General features: G+C 41.8%; 1 protein-coding gene across 31 annotated transcripts in view; it reads left to right on the top strand.

Moving 5' to 3' along the window:
* PLEKHA7 (pleckstrin homology domain containing A7) overlaps positions 1–25407 on the top strand; it is a 167536-nt gene that overhangs the window by 81644 nt on the left and 60485 nt on the right. For 29 of the 31 annotated variants that reach the window (XR_014519438.1, XM_083476542.1, XM_083476545.1 and 26 more), the window contains 5 exons: positions 3595–3678; positions 12541–12652; positions 21289–21393; positions 23368–23440; positions 24352–24452. Coding sequence is in view for 30 of the 31 variants with exons in the window: in XM_083476542.1 (XP_083332668.1) it covers positions 3595–3678; positions 12541–12652; positions 21289–21393; positions 23368–23440; positions 24352–24452 (475 nt within the window). In the remaining variant the exon portion in view is untranslated. The remainder of the gene's footprint in view (positions 1–3594; positions 3679–12540; positions 12653–21288; positions 21394–23367; positions 23441–24351; positions 24453–25407) is intronic. The other 2 variants (XM_083476551.1, XM_083476530.1) reach the window with 1 other exon arrangement.

Raw genomic sequence — 25407 nt, 5'->3', positions numbered from 1 at the left:
CATGACACTAACCCTTAATTTCCTGGCCAGCAACACTTGAGCTAGTCGTTGGGAAAGCTCTGGCTACTGTTTGGGTGGGGGTGGGGAAAGGCACAGCTTGCAACTCTTTTGGTGCCTCTTTGATGCTGAGGAGCAGAGGCTGTAGCATCTGAGCTGGGGTGGCAGACTGTTCCCTTGTATTCCCCCCCCCCCCTTGGTCTTGAAACATCTGCCCTGCTGAAAACTAATGGCACTTTAAGTGCAGTGGGAACTTTTCTGACAGCTCAAGAGTGGGTATGAAGGGAAGTGACACTAACTTTTGATTGAATCAACTGAGCTAGTTCTGGGTGCTTCCTTAGGAGCGCTCTGGTTGGCATTTTGTTCGGGGACAATAGGAAATGCCACTGTGGGTGTCAGAGTGCCTTCGTTCTGTTACCCTGGGTGAGAGCCAGGGAATAGAGGAGTTTTTGGTGGGGCCTCCCTATGCAAAAGGTGGGTTGGTTTCATACGTCTTCCTGGTTTTCTCATGGCTTTAATGGGAATTTGAGGTGAGAATCCATTGGTTCATCTCACTATTGTGTATACTGACTAGCAGCAGCTCTCCAGGATTTCCCATAGGGTACTCTTCAGCCCTATCTGGAGATGCTGGGGATTGAACCTGCATTTTATAATTTAAGGTCTAAAAATTAAGCCAAATATGCAAGTTCATCAGATTAGACATTCAACTGGATCAATTAAACAGCTGATCAATCCAGTATTGCTCATCAATACATTATTACTATATTACAGTAGCCAGTACAGTGGTGCCTCGCAAGACGAAAAGAATTCATTCCGCGAGTCTTTTTGTCTTGCGATGTTTTTTGTCTTGCGAAGCACGGTCCGTCGCAACTGCGCCTCTTCAAGCGGCTTTAAAAAAAAAGTGCAAGACGTTTTCGTCTTGCGAAGCAAGCCCATAGGGAAATTCGTCTAGCGAAGCAACGCAAAACCGAAAAAACCCTTTCGTCTAGCAAGTTTTTCGTCTTGCGGGGCACCACTGTACTTTGTCAAAGATACCTATAATTTATCCATATATTTAATATATTGTCAGGCTGTGTATATTACTGAAGACAATGACTTGGATCCAGAGTAGTTCTTTCATGAATAAGAGAACTCCTTTCACCTTCCACTTTTCCCAGGCATTCAGGAGAGCTATAAGCAAATAGAAGAAGGGATTAAGTATCTCAAGTACCTTATTTAGGCAGTATAATGGAATTGCCTAAAGTAGCATATTGGATCCCAGCCCTTGTAAATTTTGAGTTTATAGTTTAAAATAATTGAAGCTTGGTTGTGATAGATAAACACGTTATAAATTACTGTTTGCATAGATTTGCAACACATATTTTGTGTGTGCTCCTGGTGATTTAATAACTTCAATACAGTACCTACTCCTGGGATGGAAGATCTCAAAATTATGAATCTAATTACATATTTTTATGTGCATTTAAAAAAATCAAATGGGAACTTTTTTGATATATATCTGGAAAGCTAATTAACAGACAAAAGAGAAGTGTAGGAATGTGTAGAGAAAAGGTGTTTTGTGCTATGTCTGATTTAACCTGCCCAGACATGGAAATATGCAGCCAGTTGCAAGTCTTCTCTTCCCCGTACTCAGCAATCTATTGAGTCCTGTTAAAAAGGTATTTAGCAGTTAACCTTGAGCCATGCAGGAATAATTAACCAACGGGAAAGGACAGAATTTGAATAGCACTTGCTGGTGAAAAGAGCAACAGCTGACCTCCAAAGCCAGGTGTATCTTACTGGAATGTACTTCAACCAGATTAAATAGCTGTTCAAAGTATAGGATGCTAATTGAAATATTTTGAGGACCAGTGAAGGAATTTAGGCAGAACTGATTGCCATTTTTGGTGCTTTATTTAAGAGCTATTGTTAGAGACTGTTTAAATATAGCTCTTAAGGAGATGGAACTATCTCCATTGCTGGTATTTGGAGGGCTTTTACTGTTGTTGTTTCCAGTAGATACGGAACAGGTTTTGCTAGCTACATAGCGTACTTTGAATATTTAATTTCTTCTTCTATTTGCTTATAGCTTTTCTGGATGCATTTTGTCACCCTCTTAGATATATTCAGATGATCTCTATGAGCCGTGCACTCTCACGATCTTTGTTGTTGCATGAACGGAGAAACAAGCCAGGAAGAACAAGAAGAACTTCTTGTTATGTTCTAACTCAGGGAACTTGCTAATTTGTTCAAAACCAGCAAGGATATAAAGCTGTGGTTTAAAGGTGGCTTACTAAACCTGACTTGTTTAGTAACTACCGACCTTAGTTCTCAGTTACAGTCATACCTCAAGTTGAATGTGCTTCGGGTTAAGCGTGTTCGAGTTGCGCTCCGCGGCAACCCAGAAGTAACGGAGCGCATTACTTCCAGGTTTCACCGCTTGCGCATGCGCAGATGCTCAAAATGATGTCATGCGCATGCGAGGAAGCGGTGAAACACGACATGTGCCGACGCGCCGTTGCATCTTGTGTTCTGTTCGGGATGCGAAGGGGGCTCCGGAATGGATCCTGTTTGCATCCCAAGGTACCACTGTATTATATGCTGCACAGCTATGATTAACTGTGGCCTTCTGGTTTGTTCCCATTTGTGCACATGGGCTGCATACCCGTCACACAGCTCATGCATATGCTGTCTAAAAAACATGCTTCATGCAAATAGGCAGTATGGTCAGAATCCAAAGACCTACTTTAGGAATGCCCCAGAACTTAAAGATAGCTGGTGTGATGTTCACCATTTTTTTCCTTGAAGAGTAAGCGGCCAGGCCAATTGTTTTCGAAAGTCCCTTCAGTTTTTCTGCCACAGAGAGTTCAAGAAATGCCAAAATACCAGGTCAGTGACTAGGAGATTCCTTCTTCATTTCCTATCATTTTAGGGTTATATCTTTGTAGGAAGAATACAATTGTGAATGGCTATGAAAGCATAGGAGAGCCTTATGTACAGTACTACTGAACACTGACAAACTTTCCCTGAGATTACATTATAGGTCAATAACACACCAGTCTCATCAGTGGAGATCATTTGTACAATAGCTTTAGCTAGCTTTAAATTTTGTTCAGTAAAAGTCAAAACTATATTGGGGAAATAAATGTTGACAGCAACATTTCTTATTGCTAGAGCTGTTTACTTTCTATGTACTGATTGTACAGCATAACATTGAGTGTGTGGTATAGAATTTATCTCTTGGAATGTTTGTTTATTTTTTTGAGACAAGACTCTGTTTCTCCTGCCTGTACAAAAAAAATGTAACCGGTGTTCAATATGGGAGCAAGCATTTGGTGGTGATGATAGAAACACACTTTTTTGTTTCTATTAAATATCAGAAGTGTATGTAACAAATGATGTCCTTATTTTGGACTTAAATGGGATAGTAGATCTCTCATAGATTCAATAAGCCTGTGACAAAAGAGATAAAAGGATCTAATGTTCCTGCTGCACTGCAGGAAATATGATCTCTTTGTAAGATCATCAACTGGGCAGAGCAAATTTTTTTGAAAAGTTGTAATTTTCTCAGAGTTGTCCTTGCTTTGGTATTAAATTACATTCTGATTTTCCTTTCAGCCACAACCAGCAGACCACAACATTTAGGCATCCTGTGACTGGCCAGTTTTCCCCAGAAAACGTTGAGTTTATTTTACAAGAGGAGTAAGTAGATTGATCAGTCTTACTACTTTTTACAAAATAGGATGTATTGTAAACATTTGAATTTTTGTGTTGCAAGATAAACGCAAACATGTACAACTAAAATACATTATTTATCAACATTATTCCCAACTGCAAACTTACCTTCTGCATTGATACTAAAAAGTTTTTTAGAAATAGTAACTTTAGAGAATTTTTCTGAAGTCAAAGATTATGGTCAGGGTCTTAGGCTTTTGTGGACAACTCTCAAGGAGCCAAAGCAAACCCACAAACCTGCGTGCTTCTCCTTCTTCCCTCCTTCTCTCACACAGCCAGGAAAAGAAATTCTGCCAAGTTTAGTTTCACTTTTAAGAATCCCTGCTTAGCATTGCATTCAAACCTGAGGGTCCTGGTTTAAAACAGTCTAGGTAGTTTACAGCTTCATAAACCATGAAACAGCCTTACTGTGAAACTATGGAGTTAGTTTAAATCCAGGATGCCTGGTTTAAAATAATATTACCCCAAGATTCTTTAAAAATGAAACTAAACTCTGTGAAAGTCATTCTCCTGGCTGCACAGGAGGAGGAGGGGGGAAAGGAGGAGCTAGTAATCCTGAAGTTTGTCAAGGCTCATTGAGGTTCATTCACATAGATCTAAATAATGGCTGTGGAACATCAAGCCCAAGGGCCAAATCCAGGCTTCTCTGTCTGACCTTTGGGATTCTCCCCAGGCCACATCCTCTTTCTACAAGGCCACAACACTCAACTGCCATCTTCCACATTAACGTAAGTGTTTTTGTATGGAATATGCCTTTGAACACCGACAATGCATCTTGCTTGCCTAGATGGATGATAGCAAGGAGTGTTAGAGTGTGTGTCAAACTCGTCTGCTGCACAAAGGTAACCTTTATTTGTACTGTGCATCCACTTCTGACTCTGGCCTTTCCCACCACTGGCATGTGGCCCCTTGGAGCTTTGCCATAAATAGAGAGAGATCATATCACTTCAATGCTGCTACAGAAACACATCTAATAACTTTGCTTGGTCCACAATTAATTGCTGAAGTTCTGCAACTTTTCCTACAGTTCTACAGTCACAGTCAATACCTAGTATTTCAGTCCAACAGCTGATTAGCTAGTGACCAATTACTTGATATAGGTCTCTTTTTTAAACCATTTATTCCAGAAACATAAGATATACTTCATATAGTAAATTTTATCCAGTCTTTCACATACTGCTTCTTACTTCACACCGTGTTCTAGTCACTTGAAAGGGCATGGAAGAGTGACAATCCTATCCAGAAAGCTTGCAGTATACCACAGATTGATAAAATAGGGATGGCAGAAGATGTTAAAAATTGATAATGAGACAATGACTGCCAGTGAACTCAGCCAGAACTCCTAGAGATACCTCTTTTCATCTCTCAGATCTCTCACTAGTTGAAAATGTGAAAGGCTCAAGGTTGCTTTTTGGAGGAAGTATATCATCTTTATCTGTATCTTTATTTCAGTGAAACTTTTTGATATTCTTGCGATGAAGCTGGTAAAATTTTGGATGGACAAGGTAGCTATTAGGTGAATTTGTAGCTGGTTGATTGACCAAACCCAGAGAGTACTCGCTTTCTGGTTTCTCGTCATCCTGGAAAAAAGTGGCAATTAGGGTTTTGCTGCAGGGTTCAATCCTAGGCCCTTTGTTCAACATCTTTGTAAATGACTTGGACAAAGAAATTGAGGCGATGCTCATCAAATTTGCAGATGATGAAATTGGGAGGAGTAGCTAATGCCGCAGAAGACAGAATTCGGGTGACATTAACAGATTGAAGAACTGAGCCAAGGCTAACAAAAAGAATTGCCATTGAAACAAACATCAGACAGGAATAACCAACTGTACAAATATAATATGGGGGACACCTGACTTGCTAATAGTGTATCTGAAAAGGATCAAACATGAGTCAACAGTGTGCAGTAAAAAAAACACCTAATATTCTAGGATGCATCAACAGAAGTAAAAATCCTACTCTATTCTGCCTTGGTCACACCCTACCTGGAATACTGTGTCCAGTTCTGGGCACTGCAATTTAAGGACAAGCTGGAAGGGAGGGCAGCCAAGATGATCAAGGGTCTGGAAACCAAGCCTTTATGAGGAATGGTTGAGAGATTTGGGTATATTTAGTCTGGAAAAGCAGAGACTGAGGGTGAAGCTACACACAGAGGAAAAAAATGCTATAAATAAGTCAAAAATTAGATCATTATCGCAAAATAAAAAAACCTCTATGAAGGTTTGTATTCCTTCCAGCTGTACAGTTCCTTGATTTTATGATTTAGCAAGGAACTGCAGGAAAGAAACTTTTGAGTGCAATCTATCAGGAAATTTGCCGCAGAAACTCCAGTGAAATTAATTAATGGAAAGTGTGTAAAAGGTGCAGATATTAGCTGAGAAAGACAAATGTATTATCTGGGTATAGATGCATCTGACAGCATAATAATTTTCAAAGTGTTTATTTGCCAAATAGAATTCTTTATGTAAATCACCATACGTATGTTCTCTCTTGGCAGTGAATGAATAAGATAGCAAAATACTAAAAATATCTTTTTCCTCTGATGTAGAGAAAAGAAGACAGCAACTGTTATAGCATATGCTAATATATAAGATAAATTATTCAAAAAGGTCATCAACTTTGTTTGAGACTATTATTAAAGAGCTCTGAATCTTCCACTTTCTGAAACTCAGCCTTCCTACAAAGTCTAAATGGAAGGCATCCATACCAATTGTGGGGTGTGAATTAATTTGCTTTTAGTGTTAGCTTTTGATCATTGTTCTAAGCCACCCTGGGATATTGTGAGAGGAAGGACAAGGTAGAATAAATAAAAATTAAGCGAATTCTTAAATAGTGCACATGCAAGCATCTAATATTGCAAAACCTTTTAATGAAACTGCCTTTTTTTGAAGGGTGGAATCAGCTTAACAGTTGGGTGCTAAAAATATAATTAATCCCAAGTAGATGTTGGAGGCCGACCTGTGCCTGTCTTGAATGAAACCATGAAGCTGATTGCCATGTTCACTAGCTGTTTTCGTCTGATAGGTTGCTCTTTTGTAGGAGAAATAATGAACAATGACCCAAGAATTGCTGTTACCTACCTATTTCGCTTATTCTTTCATTGAATATCAGTGACAGCCACAGAAACATTCAGGACAGCCAATTTGTCAGAGCTCCCCTTTGGCTGTGTTAAAGGTAGATAAGAAGTTGTAAGGTTTCTGTGCAGCAATATATTGCACAGTATAGCCGCATTCAGCTGTGCTCTTAGGCTCAACCTTCTGTTCTTTATGTTGCTAATTTGAGTCCTCTTTTTCCTTTTACAAATTGTGCAGGTTGTTTAACAAACTCTGTTGTCTGATGCTTTAAAATTAGTATGGCATGAGCACTTTGGTTTAGATGAATAGGAGTCATTGTTGGTATAAAATAAAACAGAAAACCTCACCACATTCATTCATGCATAACTACATTTTCTTCCATATTCTGACACTTTCTCTAAGCTATAGTATTTTTCTCTTTTAAAAATGGGGATAGATGCTAGCATGCAAAGAAACTGTTTTAAATTAACACTTGTAAGGAGCATGTTACTTCTGGCACAACTAATGTATCATGTTTTTACTTGCATGTGAGCCTATGTACACCAAAAGACTAAAGTAACTTATTATAAAATTGGTTTTGACAACTGTCATTAAATGTAAAAGAATGCACTCATCTATTCTCACATGTCTCTATAATTTGTGAAGGTAGTGAAAATTTATTCTCTTAATGTATAAAACCCTAATTAAGGTTTATTAAATAGATGTGTTCAGTTAAAATTGACTTTGTTAACTAGCATGTTATGACTTGATTCTGCAAGAGATAATTAACTTAATGTGGCAACCTTTTTCTGTTGGCAAAATTGAGCATCTTCCTTGTCCTCCAGAGACCTTGTCCTTTTAAACTGCTTTTATTCCTCTGAGTCTAAATAATACTTCATTGTTTTCTGTTTGTTTTTCCTGGCCCCCTTCTATAACATAAACAACCAAATCTCCCGTGGCATAATGGCATATAGCTTTGTTCAAAAACTGCTGTGTGGGTTTGATTTTTAATTAATATGCAGAGCTAGCAAAATGTGTTTACTGATACTGACATATCATTCTTTCCTTTTCACCTTAGTCAGTTTGAAACCAACCAAGTCAAATTCAGAGTAGACCCACTTAAATCAAAAGACATGACTAGTGTAAGTCCATTGATTTCAGTGAGTCTACTCTGAGTATGACCCATTTATTTATTATGAAAATAAAGCTGCATGATATAAAATAGATCTTGAAAGTTTGTACTACATTACTGGAATAGTAATCAAGCACAACCATTCTTCAGCTAGGATGCAATGAACCTTGTGCTGATTCAGTCCCATTCATTCCCCACTTACGTGATGAGTTTTCCTCTTGCACTTCTGGTTTTGTGGCATACCATGGTTTGCTTGTACAACACTGGACTGAAAAACAACATTCAAACTGGTAGTTTCCAATTCTAATTTGCAGGCAGGTTATGGTTTGCTCAAACCATTGTTTTCTGGTTTGCATGTAACTGGCACATATGACACTAAGTCAAGTTGTATGATTTGTTTAAAACTTCCCCAACTTGGTGCTCTCTGGAAGTTGTTGAACTACAGCTCCCATCGGTCCCAACCAGCATGGTCAATGGTCATGGATAATGGGAGTTGTAGTTCAAACTATCTGAAGGGTGCGGGAGGGGAGGCTTGTTTAAACCATAATGTGCAAAAGCTGTGTTCTGGATCACAGCTCAAGCACTCCCATTTCGTTCAGGGAACAACAGGTGACAGCCTTTGGCTTCGTGTGCCATCCAAACATGCTCCCCCCCCCCCAAAAAAAAGCCAAGGTTTGTCTGAACCTGCTCAAGGGCTACCTAAATGTGAGGCACGAAACACTTCTTGGCAATCAGGAACACCATGTGGGCTCATGCACTTCCACCTGTCTTGTAATCCAACTGTAGTTTTCCACAACATTCAGATCAGACAAACAATGGTAACTGGATTTGCCTCCAAACCATGTTTTGAAACAATGAAAGTCAAGAAGAAATGGGTTTGCGAACCATTATTTTGAGGCAATTCTGGTTAGTTTGTCTTTCATATCCTCCAAGTCACCCTGTTTTCCAGGGACAGTCCTGGAATTATGAAAGCCATCTTGGCTTCTGTTTTGATCCCAAAATGTTGCTATTTCCCCTGCCAGTGCTGCCGCTGCCAAGCTCAAGGAGGGGGAGCTGGCACTTGTCCCAAGCGGTGGCAAGGGAGCATCCCGTTGCCTCTCTGCTGCTGTCAGCCTCCTCCCTTAGGCAGCTTGTAGTGGCTGCTTTCTTTGATTTTTTGAAAAATGCTTTGTGTGTCTGCATTTAATCTTGCCACTTTCTAACATTTATTTATTGGTGTGTGTTTTTCTTTTTGCAAATCTACCAAAGAATAATAATTTTTTTGCTTGCGTCCCAAGCAAAAAAATAAAAATAAAAATTATTATTCTTTGGTAGATTTGCAAAAAGAAAAACACACACCAATAAATAAATGTTAGAAAGTGGCAAGATTAAATGCAGACACACAAAGCATTTTTCAAAAAATCAAAGAAAGCAGCCACTACAAACATTTCTCACTCCTCCTCAACTCCCCCCCCATTTTGTCCCCACCCATGGAGCATTTCCTATCAGAAGAAGGGTGAGTGCCACCAGCATTACACCAACAGGACACAGCATACACCAGTGGCGTAGCGTGGGTTGTCAGCACCCGGGGCAAGGCAAGTAATTTGCGCCCCCTAACTCGTGGATTTGCGCCCCCTAACCCTAAACCCCAGATGTTGCGCCCGGTGTGGCCGGCCCCCCCTGCACCCCCCACGCTACGCCACTGGCATACACACCCTCCACCGTCCTGAGAAAACCCCTTAATCATTGAACCTGAATCAAGCCATTGTTGCTGCTACTGTCTCCAGTATTTACAATGATCACGACAAAAGTAATTTATTTATTCAGTCAAATATTTTAAACAGTTCCATACAAGATAATTTATACGAACTTTGAATAAGCTTGCTCATTTATGCTGGTTTGGCATACCACCACCACCACCACTACTACAGATACCAGGTTAGATTTTAATGAGAAATGTCAGCATAACATTACTTCCCTAGTAGATTAGTGGTGGTGCATGGCAAAGTTAGTTCTGAAACATGAGGAGCAAGCTCTTTTACTCTGAAAAAGAAACACCCACCCACCCACCCACCTCTGACCTTGTAAAGAGGCAGATACCGACTTTCATAGTAGGAGGTGAAATAAGAAATCCTATTTTTCTTTCTGTGCACAGCAAGGAGAACACAATGGGCAGATGTCAAAGGAAGAAGCTGAGTATGCTTCTCCACTATTAGAAATTGGAATAAAATTTTCTTTTAAATTAAAATTCCACCCTTGCCATCATTAAGTTGGCTGGAATTTTCTTCTCATCTGTCTATCCTTTCAGTAGAAATTCTTAGTTTTATATTTATTCTATAAAATGAAATATTTCACATGATTTGTCATAACAATGGGGATGCTCTGGGAAGAGGGAAGCTATAAGAATGGTTTCATATCTGCAGGAAAAATCAAGAGTCTTGATATAGTTAATGGAAAAATGAAGAGGCAACATGATCAGTCTTACAAATATGAATGTGGGAAATCACACACTTGTCTGTTATCTCCTGGCATTCAGAGACTTGGCAGCTAAAGGCATTTATTTCACTTGCTGATTTTCCAGTTTCTAGGCTGCCCCAGTATTAAAGCTTATGTGTATATGTGTGTGTGTGTTCCCAGCTTTCTAATGCAAATAAACACGCTTCAGTTTTTGTAGTGGAAATTTATAAGACAGCCACCAGCAGAAAAGTGTGCTTTACTTTTTAAGTTTGACATGTAGAGGATCATGTAGTCAAGATGATATTGTGAGTCAGTAAGTCAGCTTCCCTGTTTTGTACTTGCTGGAGTGCCAAATAATTGCTAATGGTAAGAACATTCAATTTCCATGGCTCATGAATTGGACCTAGCTCAAAATTTCTTGCCCATGATAGCTTCGGTTATTGCTTGCAATGTGAAATCATCTGAGCAACCACTAACTGAAACACCTAAGTGAACTAGGTCTCATGCTGAAATGAATCCTGAATGGTTGATGTTTTATTTAATACTGGCTTTGCATTAACTAGTAGCAACAAAAACTCATGTGGCACTCACTGACCTCATCTCTAAAGTAGGCGCTGCTTACCTGCTCCTGTTCCCTTAATTAGTTTTCTTAACTTATTTAATTTATTTTTTATAACATTGATGTGTGGTTTTAGCTGTATCCTCTTAACAATAACTATTATTATTATTATTATTATTATTATTATTATTATTATTATTATTATTATTTCTATACTGCCCTTCATCCAAAGATCACACAGTGGTTTACAATATCAAAACACAGAAATACATACCATAATAGCAAACAAAAACAATACCCCCCCAGTTTAAAAATCACAGTTTGTTTAATTAGCCAATGACCTGGGAGAAGAGGAAAGGTTTTGCCCGGCACCTAATAATATGTAAGGCATCAGGCAAACCTCCCAGGGAAAGCATTCCACCAGCAGGGCACCACTGCAGAAAACACACATTCTCTGGTTGCTGCCCTCTGGACCTCTTGCATATGAAGCATATGAAGAGGCATATGAAGAAGGGCCCCAGATGTTGACTGCAGGCTCTGGGTTGGTTCATATGGGGAGAAGCAGTCCTTAATGTATTGCTGTTCTCAGCCATTTAAAGTTTTAGAGGTCAAAATCAGCACTTAGATTTGGACCCAAAAACTAATTGGCAGCCAGTGCAGTTGGATCAGGATTGACATTATATTGACATTATATGCTCAAACCGTCTTTCCGCGGTGAGAAACCTGGCCACTGAATTCTGCACCATCTTCAGCGGCAGCCCACTTATAACGTGTTGCAGTAATCTAACCTAGAGGTTACCAGGGCATAGACAACAAAAGTTAGGCTATCCTTATCCAGATAGGTGTGCAGCTGGGCCACCAGCTGAAACTGATTGAAAGCCCTGACGATTGGCCATGCTGGCTGGGGACTGATGGAAGTTGTAGTCCAACAACATCTGAGGAGAGCTACAGGTTTGCCACCCCTGCTCTGCCTACTGACTGTGTTGGTTCTCATTTCAGCCTCTGCACACTCCGGCGCTCTTAACCTTGTGGCTCTTTATCTCCACACATCCTTGGCCGCCTGTGACACAGGATTGGCCACTAGGGGTACCACTATCCCCCGGAGCAGGTGCTTCATCAGGAAGGAGACTACCTCCTCCAGGTTGTTGTCAGAGCTGAGAGTGAGCTTGACCAGGAAGTAGTTGCTAGCCCAAACTGGGTAGGACCCCAGGCTTGTGTAATGCCTGAAGCTGGTGTTGGCCTGATGTTCCCCTCTTGAGTCCTGTTCAGTTGCATGAAATAACTAAATAAAAATTTCTTGCACTCTGCAGAAAATTACAGTTACTGACTGTATCAGCTTATTCGGCTCATAAAATCATTTCACTGTATAAATGTGTTAAATATGATGTAAGTAAATTAATGCACATCTGTTAGCTGAACTATAGAAGATTGTGTTTAGATTGCAGGACAGACTTAATGAGCATGCTTCTGTTAGCAGTGATATCTGTAATAAAAGCTGTTGTAAGTGAACAGTTTACTGCATTGGCGCAAGTGTAGAAAAGCTCACAAGTTCTATCTATCCTTTTGTGGCATGCTTATACAAGAGCAAAAGGCCCCCAGGGGTGGGGGAGCTTAAATATGTCATAAATGCCCTATTCTTTTTTTCCTAGGCAAAATTCACTTATGTCCAAGCATCGGATAAACCAAAGACCCTCAAGCATGGTCAGTGAAACATCTACTGCAGTGACTACATCCACTGTAGATACAAAACCTGGCTCCAAGGTAAGACACATACCCGCCCCCCTTATTCTGAAATGTGAACAGTATCAAGGACTGAGCTTAGCCCTTGGGCAAGGTGATCATTGCACTTCATTAGATCTGCACAGATATGGCACATCAGTCATTTTGAGGTCATATAGTGATTCGTGGCTGAGTTAAGATTTGAGCTAGAAGCTTCCTGTTTCTCTTAACCACTGTGGTACATGTTCTCTGTTTCATTGCTTTCAGTTTTTTCTTTCACACTGTTTACCTGGACAATATCAGCTTTAAGCATTTCTTTTAAATCATTTTAAAAAATTATATACTGTATCATGGTGTTTGGCTGCACCATTCATTATATTGGACAGTGTCATTTTATAAAGCTGCTCTGGTAACAGAAATTAAAGGGAACCCCTTATGGACTAGGGAGCTCTGTATATGTATAATTGGTTGTGGTAGATTTTCTTGATGGACTGTTGTTGTTTGCATAATATGTTTGGGAGGAGTTTGAGAAGGAAGGGCACGGGTGATGCCATCCCAGTTTCAGTGATCATGGGTAGTGGGAGTTGTAGCCATGGCGATAGGTTACCAAGGAAGATGGGGACAAACCTATGTACGCCTTGTTCCTTGCTCCCACCACTGCCATGGGCTGGTTCCTGGTTGCTTATCTGCTGTGCTCACTGACCTGTTATCCATTATTTGTTCCTGGATTAGAGTGCTGATCTGGCGTGTATTACTGAGCCCTGGGTGGGTGTGCTGGGAGGAGTTGATCTGACCCGGCTGCACCCACCTGGATACTCAGTGCTGCATAAGCGTTGGCTTGCAGGAACTGGGGACAGGATGGAAGAGAGGAGTGGCTATGGTCCGTAGAACTTCCATCACCAGGAACACCCTCTGTCTTGGAGCTTACTGTGAGGTCCTGCACCTGGTATCATGCCAAGGATACAGTGATCTATAGTTCTTGCTGGTGTACTGTCCACCCTGCTGTCCAGCAGTTTCTGTGACTGAGCTGGCAGAGGTGGTCTTGTATGTGGTGTTTGATGAATATCCATATTGAAGCTACCTTGGTTGTTCTGGCTCATGACTTCATAGCTTCCATGACAACCATGAGGCTGTCTCAGGTTGTCACTCATCTGACACATAGTGCAGAGCAAAGTATTGATTTCAGTTTTTGCTCCAGAGGGAGGAAGGCATGGTCTGGAAACAGGGGTGTAGATGTCACCCTATTTTCATGATGAGGTTGTACTTGTAGCTTCAGTCATTCCCTGCAGGGGTGGTAGATAGATTATGATGATCTACTCCTGGATACCAATGGAATCCAATAGATTCTTGTCATGCTGTGGAACAGCGAGATGGATCAGGCCAGCACTTTACCCAGCTAATTGAAATAATTGCACCAGCTGCCATTTAGCTACTGGACTAAGTTCAAGGTGCTGATTTTGGTGTATAAAGCCCTATTTTAGAAACTGGAAAAGTTTTTAGTTGCATTTTCCTTCAAAACAAAACAAAAAACATGTAAAGATCATTACTAGGATACTCCTCCAAGTCCCACTCTTGTGTAGCTCTTGTTGAGGCGTAAAGTATCATTTTGCTCATTTCCAAGCAGTACTATTCAAATGATTGTATGTTTGTGTAGTCGAAACAGCTAGTGGGGTCAAGTATGGCTTATTGTTTCTTAATTTGGTATGCCCCTGAGGTGAAGAGCTGTAAAGATTGTTGCATGCTGTGATATGGCTCTAGTTCCTTTCTTTTTGTAACTCATTTCCCCATGCTCAGGTTGAGAGGACAACCAGCTATAAGAGTTATTGTCTTTGTCTGGCTGTCATGCTTGAGGATGCTTCAGCAGTTTCTTTCATGACTGGGGAGCCCTTTATGACACTGTTGGAGAATTCCTGCTACTGAATAGTTATAAAAATGTGATGTGCAGTAAAAAAAAAAAGACAGGTTTTAGCAAGCCACTTCAGGGAAATTATGGACCGTATGGAAGCCTACATTTAAGCAGATTTATTTTCTCACTATACCTCCTAACATAGACATGAAGGTAGAAAGAGCTTAACCAAGAGTAAAAGGCTTTATTCTATGGTAAATTCAGTCATAGTGATTCTGATTCTGCTCCTGAAATTAAGATTTGTGTCTATGGCATGAGTGTAAGGATTTTACTATATTGAGGAATAAAATGATATATCACTCACTAGTGCAATCATGTTATGCCACCCTAAGCTCATGGCAGAAATTGAACATATTACCCATGTATAATCAATATTGATATATTACAATGTGCTTAAAAATAGAAAAGGAGAAAGCTGCGTACTTGATCTTAAAGAGGACTTTGGTAAATTTCCAGACATGCCTACACAGAAGGATGGGAGAAGACAGGGCTAGGCTCCCTGCCCCCTTATATAATCGGAGAAAGAATGAATAATGTAACTTAAGACTTACAATGGGAAGTGACTGTGATGTGGCAGATTTTCACTGGCCTAGTTCACACATCACTCTGAGCATGGGTATGACTTACCATGACTAGGCAAATGTTGTTGGTAAACTGCCAGGGAGATAGTGTCCATCATGAGCCCCCAAGCCGGAGTTCTGGACGTCCATCGGCCTCCCGTACTCACGCAGATCCAACAGTTAGGGGCACAAAGCCTTTGGAAATTCTTAGCCACATTCCTAGGCTGGTGCACCCTCTTTATCAGCAGAAACGCAGCCGAAAGCTTGCACCGCAGAAGAGCAGAAGAGCATAATTTACAGACTTTATTTAGCGTTTAACAGAACAAAAGAAAACACGTCCATTCTGTCAGCGTGTCTGAGCCGACTGGAATCGAAAGGAAAAAACAGCAAGCATAAACATCCTGTGAATAGGACATGCGCAGACTCTGTTGCTTACAAAAGCCTGCTCCCTTTTAAGGTGGAACGGAAATATCCTAACATCCTCCCCCTTTCCGTGTAACCTGTTGTACCTGTGGTTCACCCAATTGCAACTTTTGTACATAAACCTTTAGTTGTTCTCTGTTAACAACCTTAGACAACAGATCAGCAGGAATTTCATTTCCTGCCATGTAGGACACCTGAATCAGTCCTTTCTGGATACACTCTCTTGCACGATGTAACTTAATCTGCAAGTACTTGGTTCTCTGCTTGCAACTCTCGGAGTTCAGCAAAGCCAAACACGATCTATTGTCTTGATACACTTGTATAGGACATTTCACAGACACCCTGATGTCCTTAAACAGTTGCATCAACCATTCACAATCCATGAGTGAAAATGACAGAGCATTGAGTTCTGCTTCACAGGAACTTAGGCTCACTGTTGTTTGCTTCTTGCACAACCAGTCAAACAGGCAGTGGTTGTACATGTAGCACACACCAGAAGTGCTTGTCCCATCCGTGGTGTCACTTCCAAAACTTGCATCTGCAAAGATTTCAAGACCTCCAGTCTTCTGACTGGTGAATCTCAGCCTGTAGTGCATAGTCCCTTTCAAATAGCGGGCTATGCGCTTCAGAGCTTTCCAATCCTGAACCGTAGGATTGTTGGCATGTCTGCTAAGCAGATTACAGCTTACAGCAATGTCAGGTCTTGAACATCTGGCAATGAAATTCAGCTTGCCTAGAATGCATCTGTATAGCGTTGTGTCAGAAAACGCTTCAGCAGTACTGTCTACCTGGTAACCTGTCACCATCGGTGTGTCTGCTGGGTTTGCATCAACCAAATTCAACCTGGTTAACACATCAGCAATTTTCTGTGTTTGGTGTACCAGAAAATTACCTGCTTGGTCCTTCTCCACCTGCAGAGAAAGATAGTTGGATACCTCACCAAGATCCTTCATGTCAAAGTGCTCCTTCAGCTGAGCTAGGGTGCTTTGGTAAAAAGCCTGATTCTTCCAAAACATCAGAAGATCATCAACAAAACATAAACAATACAGTTTGTTTTGTCCCTCCTCCTTGACAAACACACATGGATCAGCTTTGCCCTGGTGAAAACCTAGAGAAAGCAATGTCTCAGTGAGTTTTGTGTTCCAACACCTGGCACTCTGCTTGAGACCATATAAGGATTTCCGCAGTTTACAGACCATACCCTTCTGTATCTCCATCCCATCAGGTGGAAGCATGAACAGCTGTTCATTCAAAATCCCGTACAAAAAAGCTGTATTAATGTCGTGGTGGGAAACATGCAGTTTCTCCTCCGCAGCGACCTTGAGCATCAGCCGAATGCTCTCATATTTGACTGTGGGAGAGTAGGTCTCGTGGTAATCCTGTCCTGGTACCTGTGAAAAACCTCTGGCAACCAATCTGGCTTTGTGTCTGACTACCTTGCCATTCTGGTCTGTCTTGGCCTTGAAGACCCATTTGCTGCCAACCAGTCTCATTCCTGGGACTACCGGTACCAGTTCCCAAGTTTGGTTCCTGTTCAAGGAATCAACTTCAGCCTTCATGGCATTAAGCCAAGGCTCAGCATCTTTAGAGGTTAACTCCTGAACCTCTTTGAAGCTTGAAGGTTCCCATACCTTCTCTGAGCTACTAAGAACAGCAGTTGCTGTCTTAGCAAACTCATCAGCATACCTCTTTGGAGGTCTGCCTTTGGTCGCCCTTTCAGATCTGCGTACTAGACGCAAGTCTTCTGGACTCGTCTCCTCTTTCTTAGGAGAAAAGTGACCAATGGTGAACAGTGGTTCTTCCAGTTCATTGTCAGATGCATCAGATGGTCTGACTGAGGCTTTTGCGCTCTGGTAGTCTGCTGTGTCGTCACTGTCACTGACACCAGCAGCAGCAGCAGCGCCGCCCACTGAACTGGAATCCGAACTCTGATCATCATCATCATCATCCTCATCATCATCATCCTCATCCTCATCAGCAGCAGCTTTCTCATCTTTAGCTGCTTGCTTGACATCACCTTCATCCTCCTCTGGGTAACTCTGGAAAATTCCCACATTTTCCCCCCACTTAGGATTGTACTCAACACTCCTTGTGAACTTAATGGACTTAGAGTCAGTCATCCATACCCTGTATGCACCTTTTTCGTACCCCATGAACAAACCATGTGCCCCACGCTTCCCAAGCTTGTTGGTTTGTTGTGTGCGTACCCACATGTCAGAACCAAAAATTCTCATGTGTTTGGTGTTGGGTTTCTTGCCAAACATCTTCTCATAGGGGGTACAACCAATGGGTGATGACAATCTGCGATTAAAAGAATAAACAAAATTCCCCAAAGCCTCCCCCCAAAACTTATCAGGGAGATTGGCATCATGCAACAAGGTCTTGATTCCTTGCAGCAATGTTTGATTTGCTCTCTCCGCAAGCCCATTCATCCATGGCGATCTGGGCGTTGACATGTCATGCTGGATTCCCTTCTCAGTCAGGAAAGCTTCAAACTGCTGAGAAGTAAACTCCCCGCCCCGATCAGTAAACAAACAAGAAATACGTTTACTGTGCACATTCTCCAACCAAGCACAGAATTCCTTAAACTTCGGAAACGCTTGCGATTTCTGTTCGAGCAAATACACATGAATGTACCTAGAAAAAGAATCAATCAGAATCATGAAGTACCTTGCTCCTCCTAAAGAGGGCGCAAGTGGCCCAACCAGGTCTGCATGCACTAGCTGGTAGGGTTTGGAAGCCTGCCTGCTAGACTCCTTGCCCTTTGGAGCAACCTTCACCTTGTTCTCTGCACAAGATACACATTTCATGTGAAATTTACAGGGTTTGATGTTCAAACCTTCAACCACCTCTGGCATCTTGGCCAGTGCCTTCCAAGAGAGGTGACAAAACCTTCGATGCGCATCGTGAATGCAACCTGCATGAAGAACATTGTTAGTTTGTGCAACACAACAAGAATCAGCATTTGACACAACAGCAGTGTCCTCATAAGTTATATGGAACAAACCATCCATAAACTTTGCATGCAAATAGTCCTCTTTGCCTTTACTGATGACACAGATGCTCCTCTTGAAGGAAATCTGAAAACCACGTCCAGTAAGCTGTGGGACGCTCAACAAGTTGCTTGCAGCGCCTGGAACATATAGTACACCGCTGATGGTTGTGTGCAAACTTGCAAGTTTCACAGTCCCTTCTCCTGCAATTTGCAACGTCCTTCCATCAGCCAGGTGGATCTCACCTTCCTGGGGCTTGAAGGAGATAAAGAGATGCCTGTCCTTGGAGACGTGGCGGCTGGCACCTGAGTCCACAATAAACCTGCCTTTGGCAGTTGGAGCAGTCTTTACAGCAAGCAAACCCTTGTTTTCCAGCGGTTTGGGCTTTTGCAGCTTGCCCCCCTGCTGCTCCTGGCCAGCAGACGTGCCTTTAGCCTTTGGTGAAGCTGTGCCAGCAAGCAAAACCTTGCTTTCCACTGGCGTGGGCTTTTGCAGCTTGCCCCCCTGCTTCTGGCCATCTGCAGACGTGCCTTTAGCCTTTGGTGAAGCTGTACCAGCAAACATCGCTTTGTTTTTCCCTGGCGCCGCGGGCTTTCCACCCCCCTTCTGCTTCGGGCCACCTGCAGGCTTTTTCCTCTGTTTATTTCCAGTCTTTGGACAAAACCTCTGAGTATGACCTTGGTTCCCACAGTTCCAGCACTTCACAGCTGCCAACGCTTTGGCTCCCCCTGGAGGCTGGAATGCTGTCCCACTTTGCTCCCCCTGAAGCGCACAAGCCGATTCAGCTGCATTCCTTCTATCATATTCATTTTGCAAAGTTGCCAAGACCTTTGTAGCAGTGAGGTCTTGCGCAGGGAGGGTCGCCAGCTGACTTGACACGGCATGATAGCTTTCATCCAGGGAGTCCAGGATGAGAATAGCAAACAGTGACTCAGGCATATTGAAACCTCTCTGAGCCAATTCCTGTCTGAGATGCTGCAACTGCAAAACGTGGGCTCTAAGATCTTCCCCTGGCTCCAAACGCTTCCTGTGCAGCTTTCTGAAATAAAGCAACACAGACCCAGCCTCTCGTCGGAGATGACAGGCTTTAAGCCCATCCCACATTTCACGGGCAGTTGCCTTGCCAGCCAAGGTGATTAACTCTTCAGGAGCTACTGAGAGCAAAATTATCCCCATGGCTTTCGAATCCTGTGCTTTCCACTCATCTGTCACAGGGGCTGGGGGGTTCTCAGAAACAGTATTCCACACTCCAAGCCTTCTCATCTGGCCCTCACAGTACCTTGCCCAGGTCTGATAGTTGTGGCCATTCAGCTTTAGTGGACACGGAGCAGTTTCTGAGGTCTGTAAGAGATCCATCTCAGCTTTTTACTTGAGCCGCGAGTCTATTTTAACTTGAAAGACTCCTTATCTTGGCAGCCATTAATCACGAAGCCTTTTTGGCTCAGCTCCCAGGCCAATTAAGCCTTGCCGGAGATCAAAGAGGTAAAACAGAAAAGCCAAATGCCTCCCTCATTTCTTTCGCTTTTCCCACCATACCTCTTAAACGCAGTCTGTTGCAGCTTTACTCTTCTGTAGGTGCCGTGAATCTGGGCCCGAAACCTTGTTGTTGGTAAACTGCCAGGGAGATAGTGTCCATCATGAGCCCCCAAGCCGGAGTTCTGGACGTCCATCGGCCTCCCGTACTCACGCAGATCCAACAGTTAGGGGCACAAAGCCTTTGGAAATTCTTAGCCACATTCCTAGGCTGGTGCACCCTCTTTATCAGCAGAAACGCAGCCGAAAGCTTGCACCGCAGAAGAGCAGAAGAGCATAATTTACAGACTTTATTTAGCGTTTAACAGAACAAAAGAAAACACGTCCATTCTGTCAGCGTGTCTGAGCCGACTGGAATCGAAAGGAAAAAACAGCAAGCATAAACATCCTGTGAATAGGACATGCGCAGACTCTGTTGCTTACAAAAGCCTGCTCCCTTTTAAGGTGGAACGGAAATATCCTAACAAATGTTTGGGCTCCTGCTGAGGAGCTCACACCTACTTTGCTCCTCCTAGCTTTTTAGGTCAGTGTGGGATGTCAGATAAAACAAGGTTTTCGGAACTTGGGATCATGGTTAAGGTCTCTCCTTCTTGACTATGACATCTAACCATATGACAAACCTTGGCTACAGATCATGGTTGAGGAAGAATGACCTTAACCGTGATCCCGGGTTCAGACAATACTCTGAGTGTTAAAAGCCCAGAGAGGAGGAAAGTGGCTCATCCTGAGGAGCCAACATGTTGACACATTCATTCTTACGCCATGGTTTCAATTAACATAATTGATCAGTGCGGTCAGTGTGTGAAGTTAAGGAGGAGTTGAAAGAGAAGATTTGATTTCAAAATACCAGTATTTAAGCAGGAGGGGTTTTTCACAAAAGCTGTAGTCTAGTCTGAATTTGGGTTCAGAAGCCCAAGGACTTCTGCTAGTTTCCTCCCTCTTGATCAGCATAAATTAATATATTCAGATTAGCCCCAAGATACAATGATAAATTGCTAGATATACCCCCAGTTGAGGATGTTTTGTCTGTAGAAAGGAGTTGCTGAATAACTGGATTCTTAGAAAGAATTAAAAGATGTAGAGGAAATGGAAACATGTGTAATTGTATAGTAACTGATAATACCCATTTTGTGGCAAAATCGTTTAAATACTGCATTATTGTGTAACAAATTAGGGAACATTATAAAAAAATACATTGTATGTGTACTTTTTATGTTTGCTCATGTCATGCACTTACTATTGCTGTATTATACTTGTCTGAAGGTGGTAAAATCTGGCAATAAAATACACAGTTTTGGGAAAAGAGACCAGGCTATTAGGAGAAACCCTAATGTTCCTGTTGTGGTGAGAGGCTGGCTTCATAAGCAGGTGAGTTTGTAATTATATTTATGTGTTGCAGTGAGTTAAATCAGAACTGCCTGGTGAAAAGGAACTTTTTTTTGCATAGCATTTGAAAATGCTGGAGTGGAGCAGAAGCGGGGGAAGTGAGTTGCGGTGGGTGTGGGTCGCCCCGGGTGTCACCACTGGGGGGTGGTGACAAAATGCCGGGTGGCACTCACTGCGGGGGCTGCAATGTGCCCGAGCCACGCATCTCTCCTGTAGGACAGCTGAGTGGGAGGAGGCAGGCAGACGCCGGAGGCCCCACGGTGCACCTCGCTCCTCCCTCACCCCGCCCCTGTAGGCGTCTCGCCTTGCCCCTGTGGATGATGCACCCTGCCCCTAAGGGCAACTCGCTCCGTCCTCCCCCTGCCCCTGTGGGCAACTTGCCCCGTCCCTATGGGTGACTCGCCCCACCCCTATGGGTGACTCGCCCCACCCCTATGGGTGGCTCGCCCCACCCCTGGGGCAACTTGCTCCGCCCTCCCCCTGCCCCTGTGGGCGACTTGCCCCACCCCTATTGGCAGCTTGCCCTACCCCTGGGTGTGCTGCCCCAGAAGCCTGAGTGGCTTGCTCCACCGCTGGAGTGGAGTTCCTGGAATTCAAATTTCATGTGATCAGGGAATCTCAGAATTGACCTTCAAATCTTCTTGCCTTGTTTTCTGTCTCTAGTATAAGTGTACAGTCTTTGTAGAAAATCTAACATAGGAAAATACATGTTTATATTATGAGTAATCTAATAGGCAGGTAGTTCTGCAAATGAGTTATCTAGATAGCATACTAAAAAGTCTACTGTTTTTCCTTGGACAACTTATGAACAGATCGTGATTGTTAGGTGAAAATAGACCACCAATAAGAGCTTTAACACAACTGTAATATTTGTGTGTGCATGTGAATAAGTACCACAGTTGTCAAATTATATAGTGTAGGAGTGTTAGATTTACAGCTTAGGATGCTGTGTATTTAAGGCAGAGGCGGATAAAAGCTTAGTCATATCAAAATGTGAACAGTTCAAGTTGAAAGATTGTAACCTAAACACCTTTCCAGGAGGCAATAAGTATGAAATACCAGACTCTATAAATATAATTAACATTTTTAAAAAATTATCACAATGCAAATTACTGTGTCCTGCACGTATATTAACATAACTAGTTTTATTGCATAAAATTACAGCACAGCCCTAGGCAGCATGTAATAAATAGCCAGGCAGGTCAACTATCTGGAAACAAAAAGGTCAGCGGTTAGTGCCTGTCAGTGTTCTACTGACATGAAAGATGAACTCTGCCCGTATCATTATTAGCACTGCAGTCTTGAAAACCTTTCCCAAGCTATACAGAATTAAAAACATAAACATGTTCAGATATATCATACAGTTGCCACTACTGCTCCACTGATCTTGATCCATCCAGCATACTAATAATATCTGTCATTTGTGCATTACTGATGTCTGCTAACTAGCATTCACTAATTGTAATATGCTTTTTCTTCATAATAATGGTATCTAATTAGTGATGGAAGAGTTGATCCAGTGGGTGGCTCCACTAGCAATAAAGAAAGAGATGTGATTTTTGCCTTTTCTGGCTCCTTTCTGCCTCCCCCAGCACGCCCTGAAAATCAGTTCAAGAGAGTTGGGAGACTTGCCAGAAGAGGGTAGAAAGCAGCATGGGGGCTGCAAGCGAAAGTTCCGCTTTTATTAGTGGAAGTGGTTGCAGAATCAAAAGCCTTCCATGTTCTTAAGAGCACCAGTTAGATTATGCCCAGTAACAAAAAAAATTAAGCTTTTGGGAAGTAGTATGAGAAAATCATGATACTGGGAAGGTTATGCCATAGCTTTGCATGATTGTTGATGAGCATATTTTCATATGTTAAAGAAAATATATATACATTTCAGATTCTGTTTAGTGCTGTGTCGTTTCTTCTACTGTCTGTGTTACAATTTTGGTATTTTATTATTTGTATTTTTAGGATAGCTCTGGCATGAGATTGTGGAAAAGGCGATGGTTTGTGCTTGCTGATTATTGTTTATTTTACTACAAAGGTTAGTGAATAAAGATCTGATTTTAATATTTTTTGTGGAACTGAGAGCTGAGCACAAATGTTACATTTGTTTCTAAAGTCTTAGAAACTGAGCTTTTTAGTGTTCAAAATGTCTGGGAGAATGCTAGAGAACAACTCCCTACCTCCTGCTTGCATTAATGTCAGGGCGTCATTTATGGAAGCTAAACTATGCATTTCTTACCTTTTTGATTGAAGAACATCTATGCAAACCAATTGCCATTCCCAGTTCTTGGTGACAACAGTTCTCTCTCTTCCCTCGCCCTCTAATTTGTCTCCTTCAAACAATTCTTGATTGCTAGGAGTATTTCTTTCTCTCTGCTCCTAACAAACAATAACAGTGTTCTGGAAAATACAGAGGCCTGTGAGATGCACAAAATGTTTGTGTTGCTAAAAGAGGAGAGTCACATGTAACATTAATAAAGCACATGAAATTATCAGAAAAACTGATCAATGTTTTTGTCTATCTCACCCAGTATTGTCTATTCTAACTTGCAGCAACTAATCAGGGCTTCAGGCAGAGATATTTCACATTATCCGCTGATCCTTTTCACTGAAAATGCCAGTGATTGAACCTGGAACCCTGAGTGCAAACCCTGAGTGCACCTTGTCCCTCCAAGGTTTAGTCCCTCCATAACCTTTCTGTCAGCCTATATCTCAAATGCCATCTACTGCTGTTGAACAATGGTACTAGCTCCTGGGATCCTAAATGGCTTGTGGAACTGTATTGTGCCCAACTGCCCCCCAAAGAAGCACACAAGTTATACACATAGTGCAGCTAACATAAGTCACACAAGATGTGGGCTGTTGCACAATATATGCTTAATAGCATGAATACATTTTGTGTTTCATTTGAAATATGGAAGTTAATTTGTTTCTTTCTTCATTCAAAAGACAGCAGAGAAGAATCTGTTCTTGGAAGTATACCATTGCCTAGCTATGTAATATCTACAGTTGGACCTGAAGATCATATAAACCGCAAGTACTCATTTAAGGTAAATTTAGTAATTTCAAAGTTTGTGGTTTATTTTAAACAGTAAACCTGATACATTTTTGGGAAATGTCATTTCCTAGCATTTTTCATGTATATCTGCAGCAAATTGTAAAGAGCCACTGATAGTTTTTGCACACGTATTGGAACCTCTCCTTTCCAGCACAGTTCTTGTCCTCCCTGCAAACTTGTATGGTCTTCCTTGAATAGCTTCCAATGCAATGCGACATGTTGCAGTTGGAAGGGAAATCTGGAGAGTGCCTGTGCACTGGTAGAAGGTTTTGTGTGCAGTTGTAGGACTTCGAACCTTCTTATATTTTTATAACAATGTATCTCCTTTCTTAAAAGAAAATTATCAGACCAGATCATTGTTCCACCATAACACAATGTTATTCATTGCTTTAATGTGCGTTTTCCTACATTAGTCTAAATTATGATTCTCTGTTGTCTATCTAAATCATTAAACCAATGCTACTCAGAAGTAGGTTTAAATGAGTAGAGAGGAGTTTACATCCAAATAAATGATACGGCAATACTGTTTTTCTTCTGTTTTTCTTCTGTTTAAATTATTATTTTGCTTCAAAGTGCTTGTTTAATTTGAATTCACTAAATGGAGCTGTTAACAATTTGTGATAATGTGCCCTCTATGTTTTTGCAATGCGAGAGTATGGCAATGTTTAAATCCACTTTTGTGACTGTATGCAGTCCTATCACTTGGGCTGTTCTTTGAACACTTATCATTACAGTGGAGCTTGATTCCAGGCAGATTGATATGGGGAAAAGTCCTCTGTTCAGTTTTATCTATCCAGATCCTAAGCCATATAATGTTTTACATGTTGGTGCAGGCATCTTGAACTTGGTTTTGTAGCATATCAGCAGCCAATGCAACTCCTTCATAAGCTGTGCCAGTTAAAAGCCTAGCTGCGGCATTTTGCAATAGCTGCAGCTTCCAGACCAAC

This window comes from Podarcis liolepis, assembly GCF_965112155.1.
Source record: "Podarcis liolepis genome assembly, chromosome: 1".
In the NCBI taxonomy this organism is placed as follows: domain Eukaryota; kingdom Metazoa; phylum Chordata; class Lepidosauria; order Squamata; family Lacertidae; genus Podarcis; species Podarcis liolepis.
Note: the sequence above shows the minus strand (reverse complement) of the source record. Positions and strands in the feature narration are given on the sequence as shown.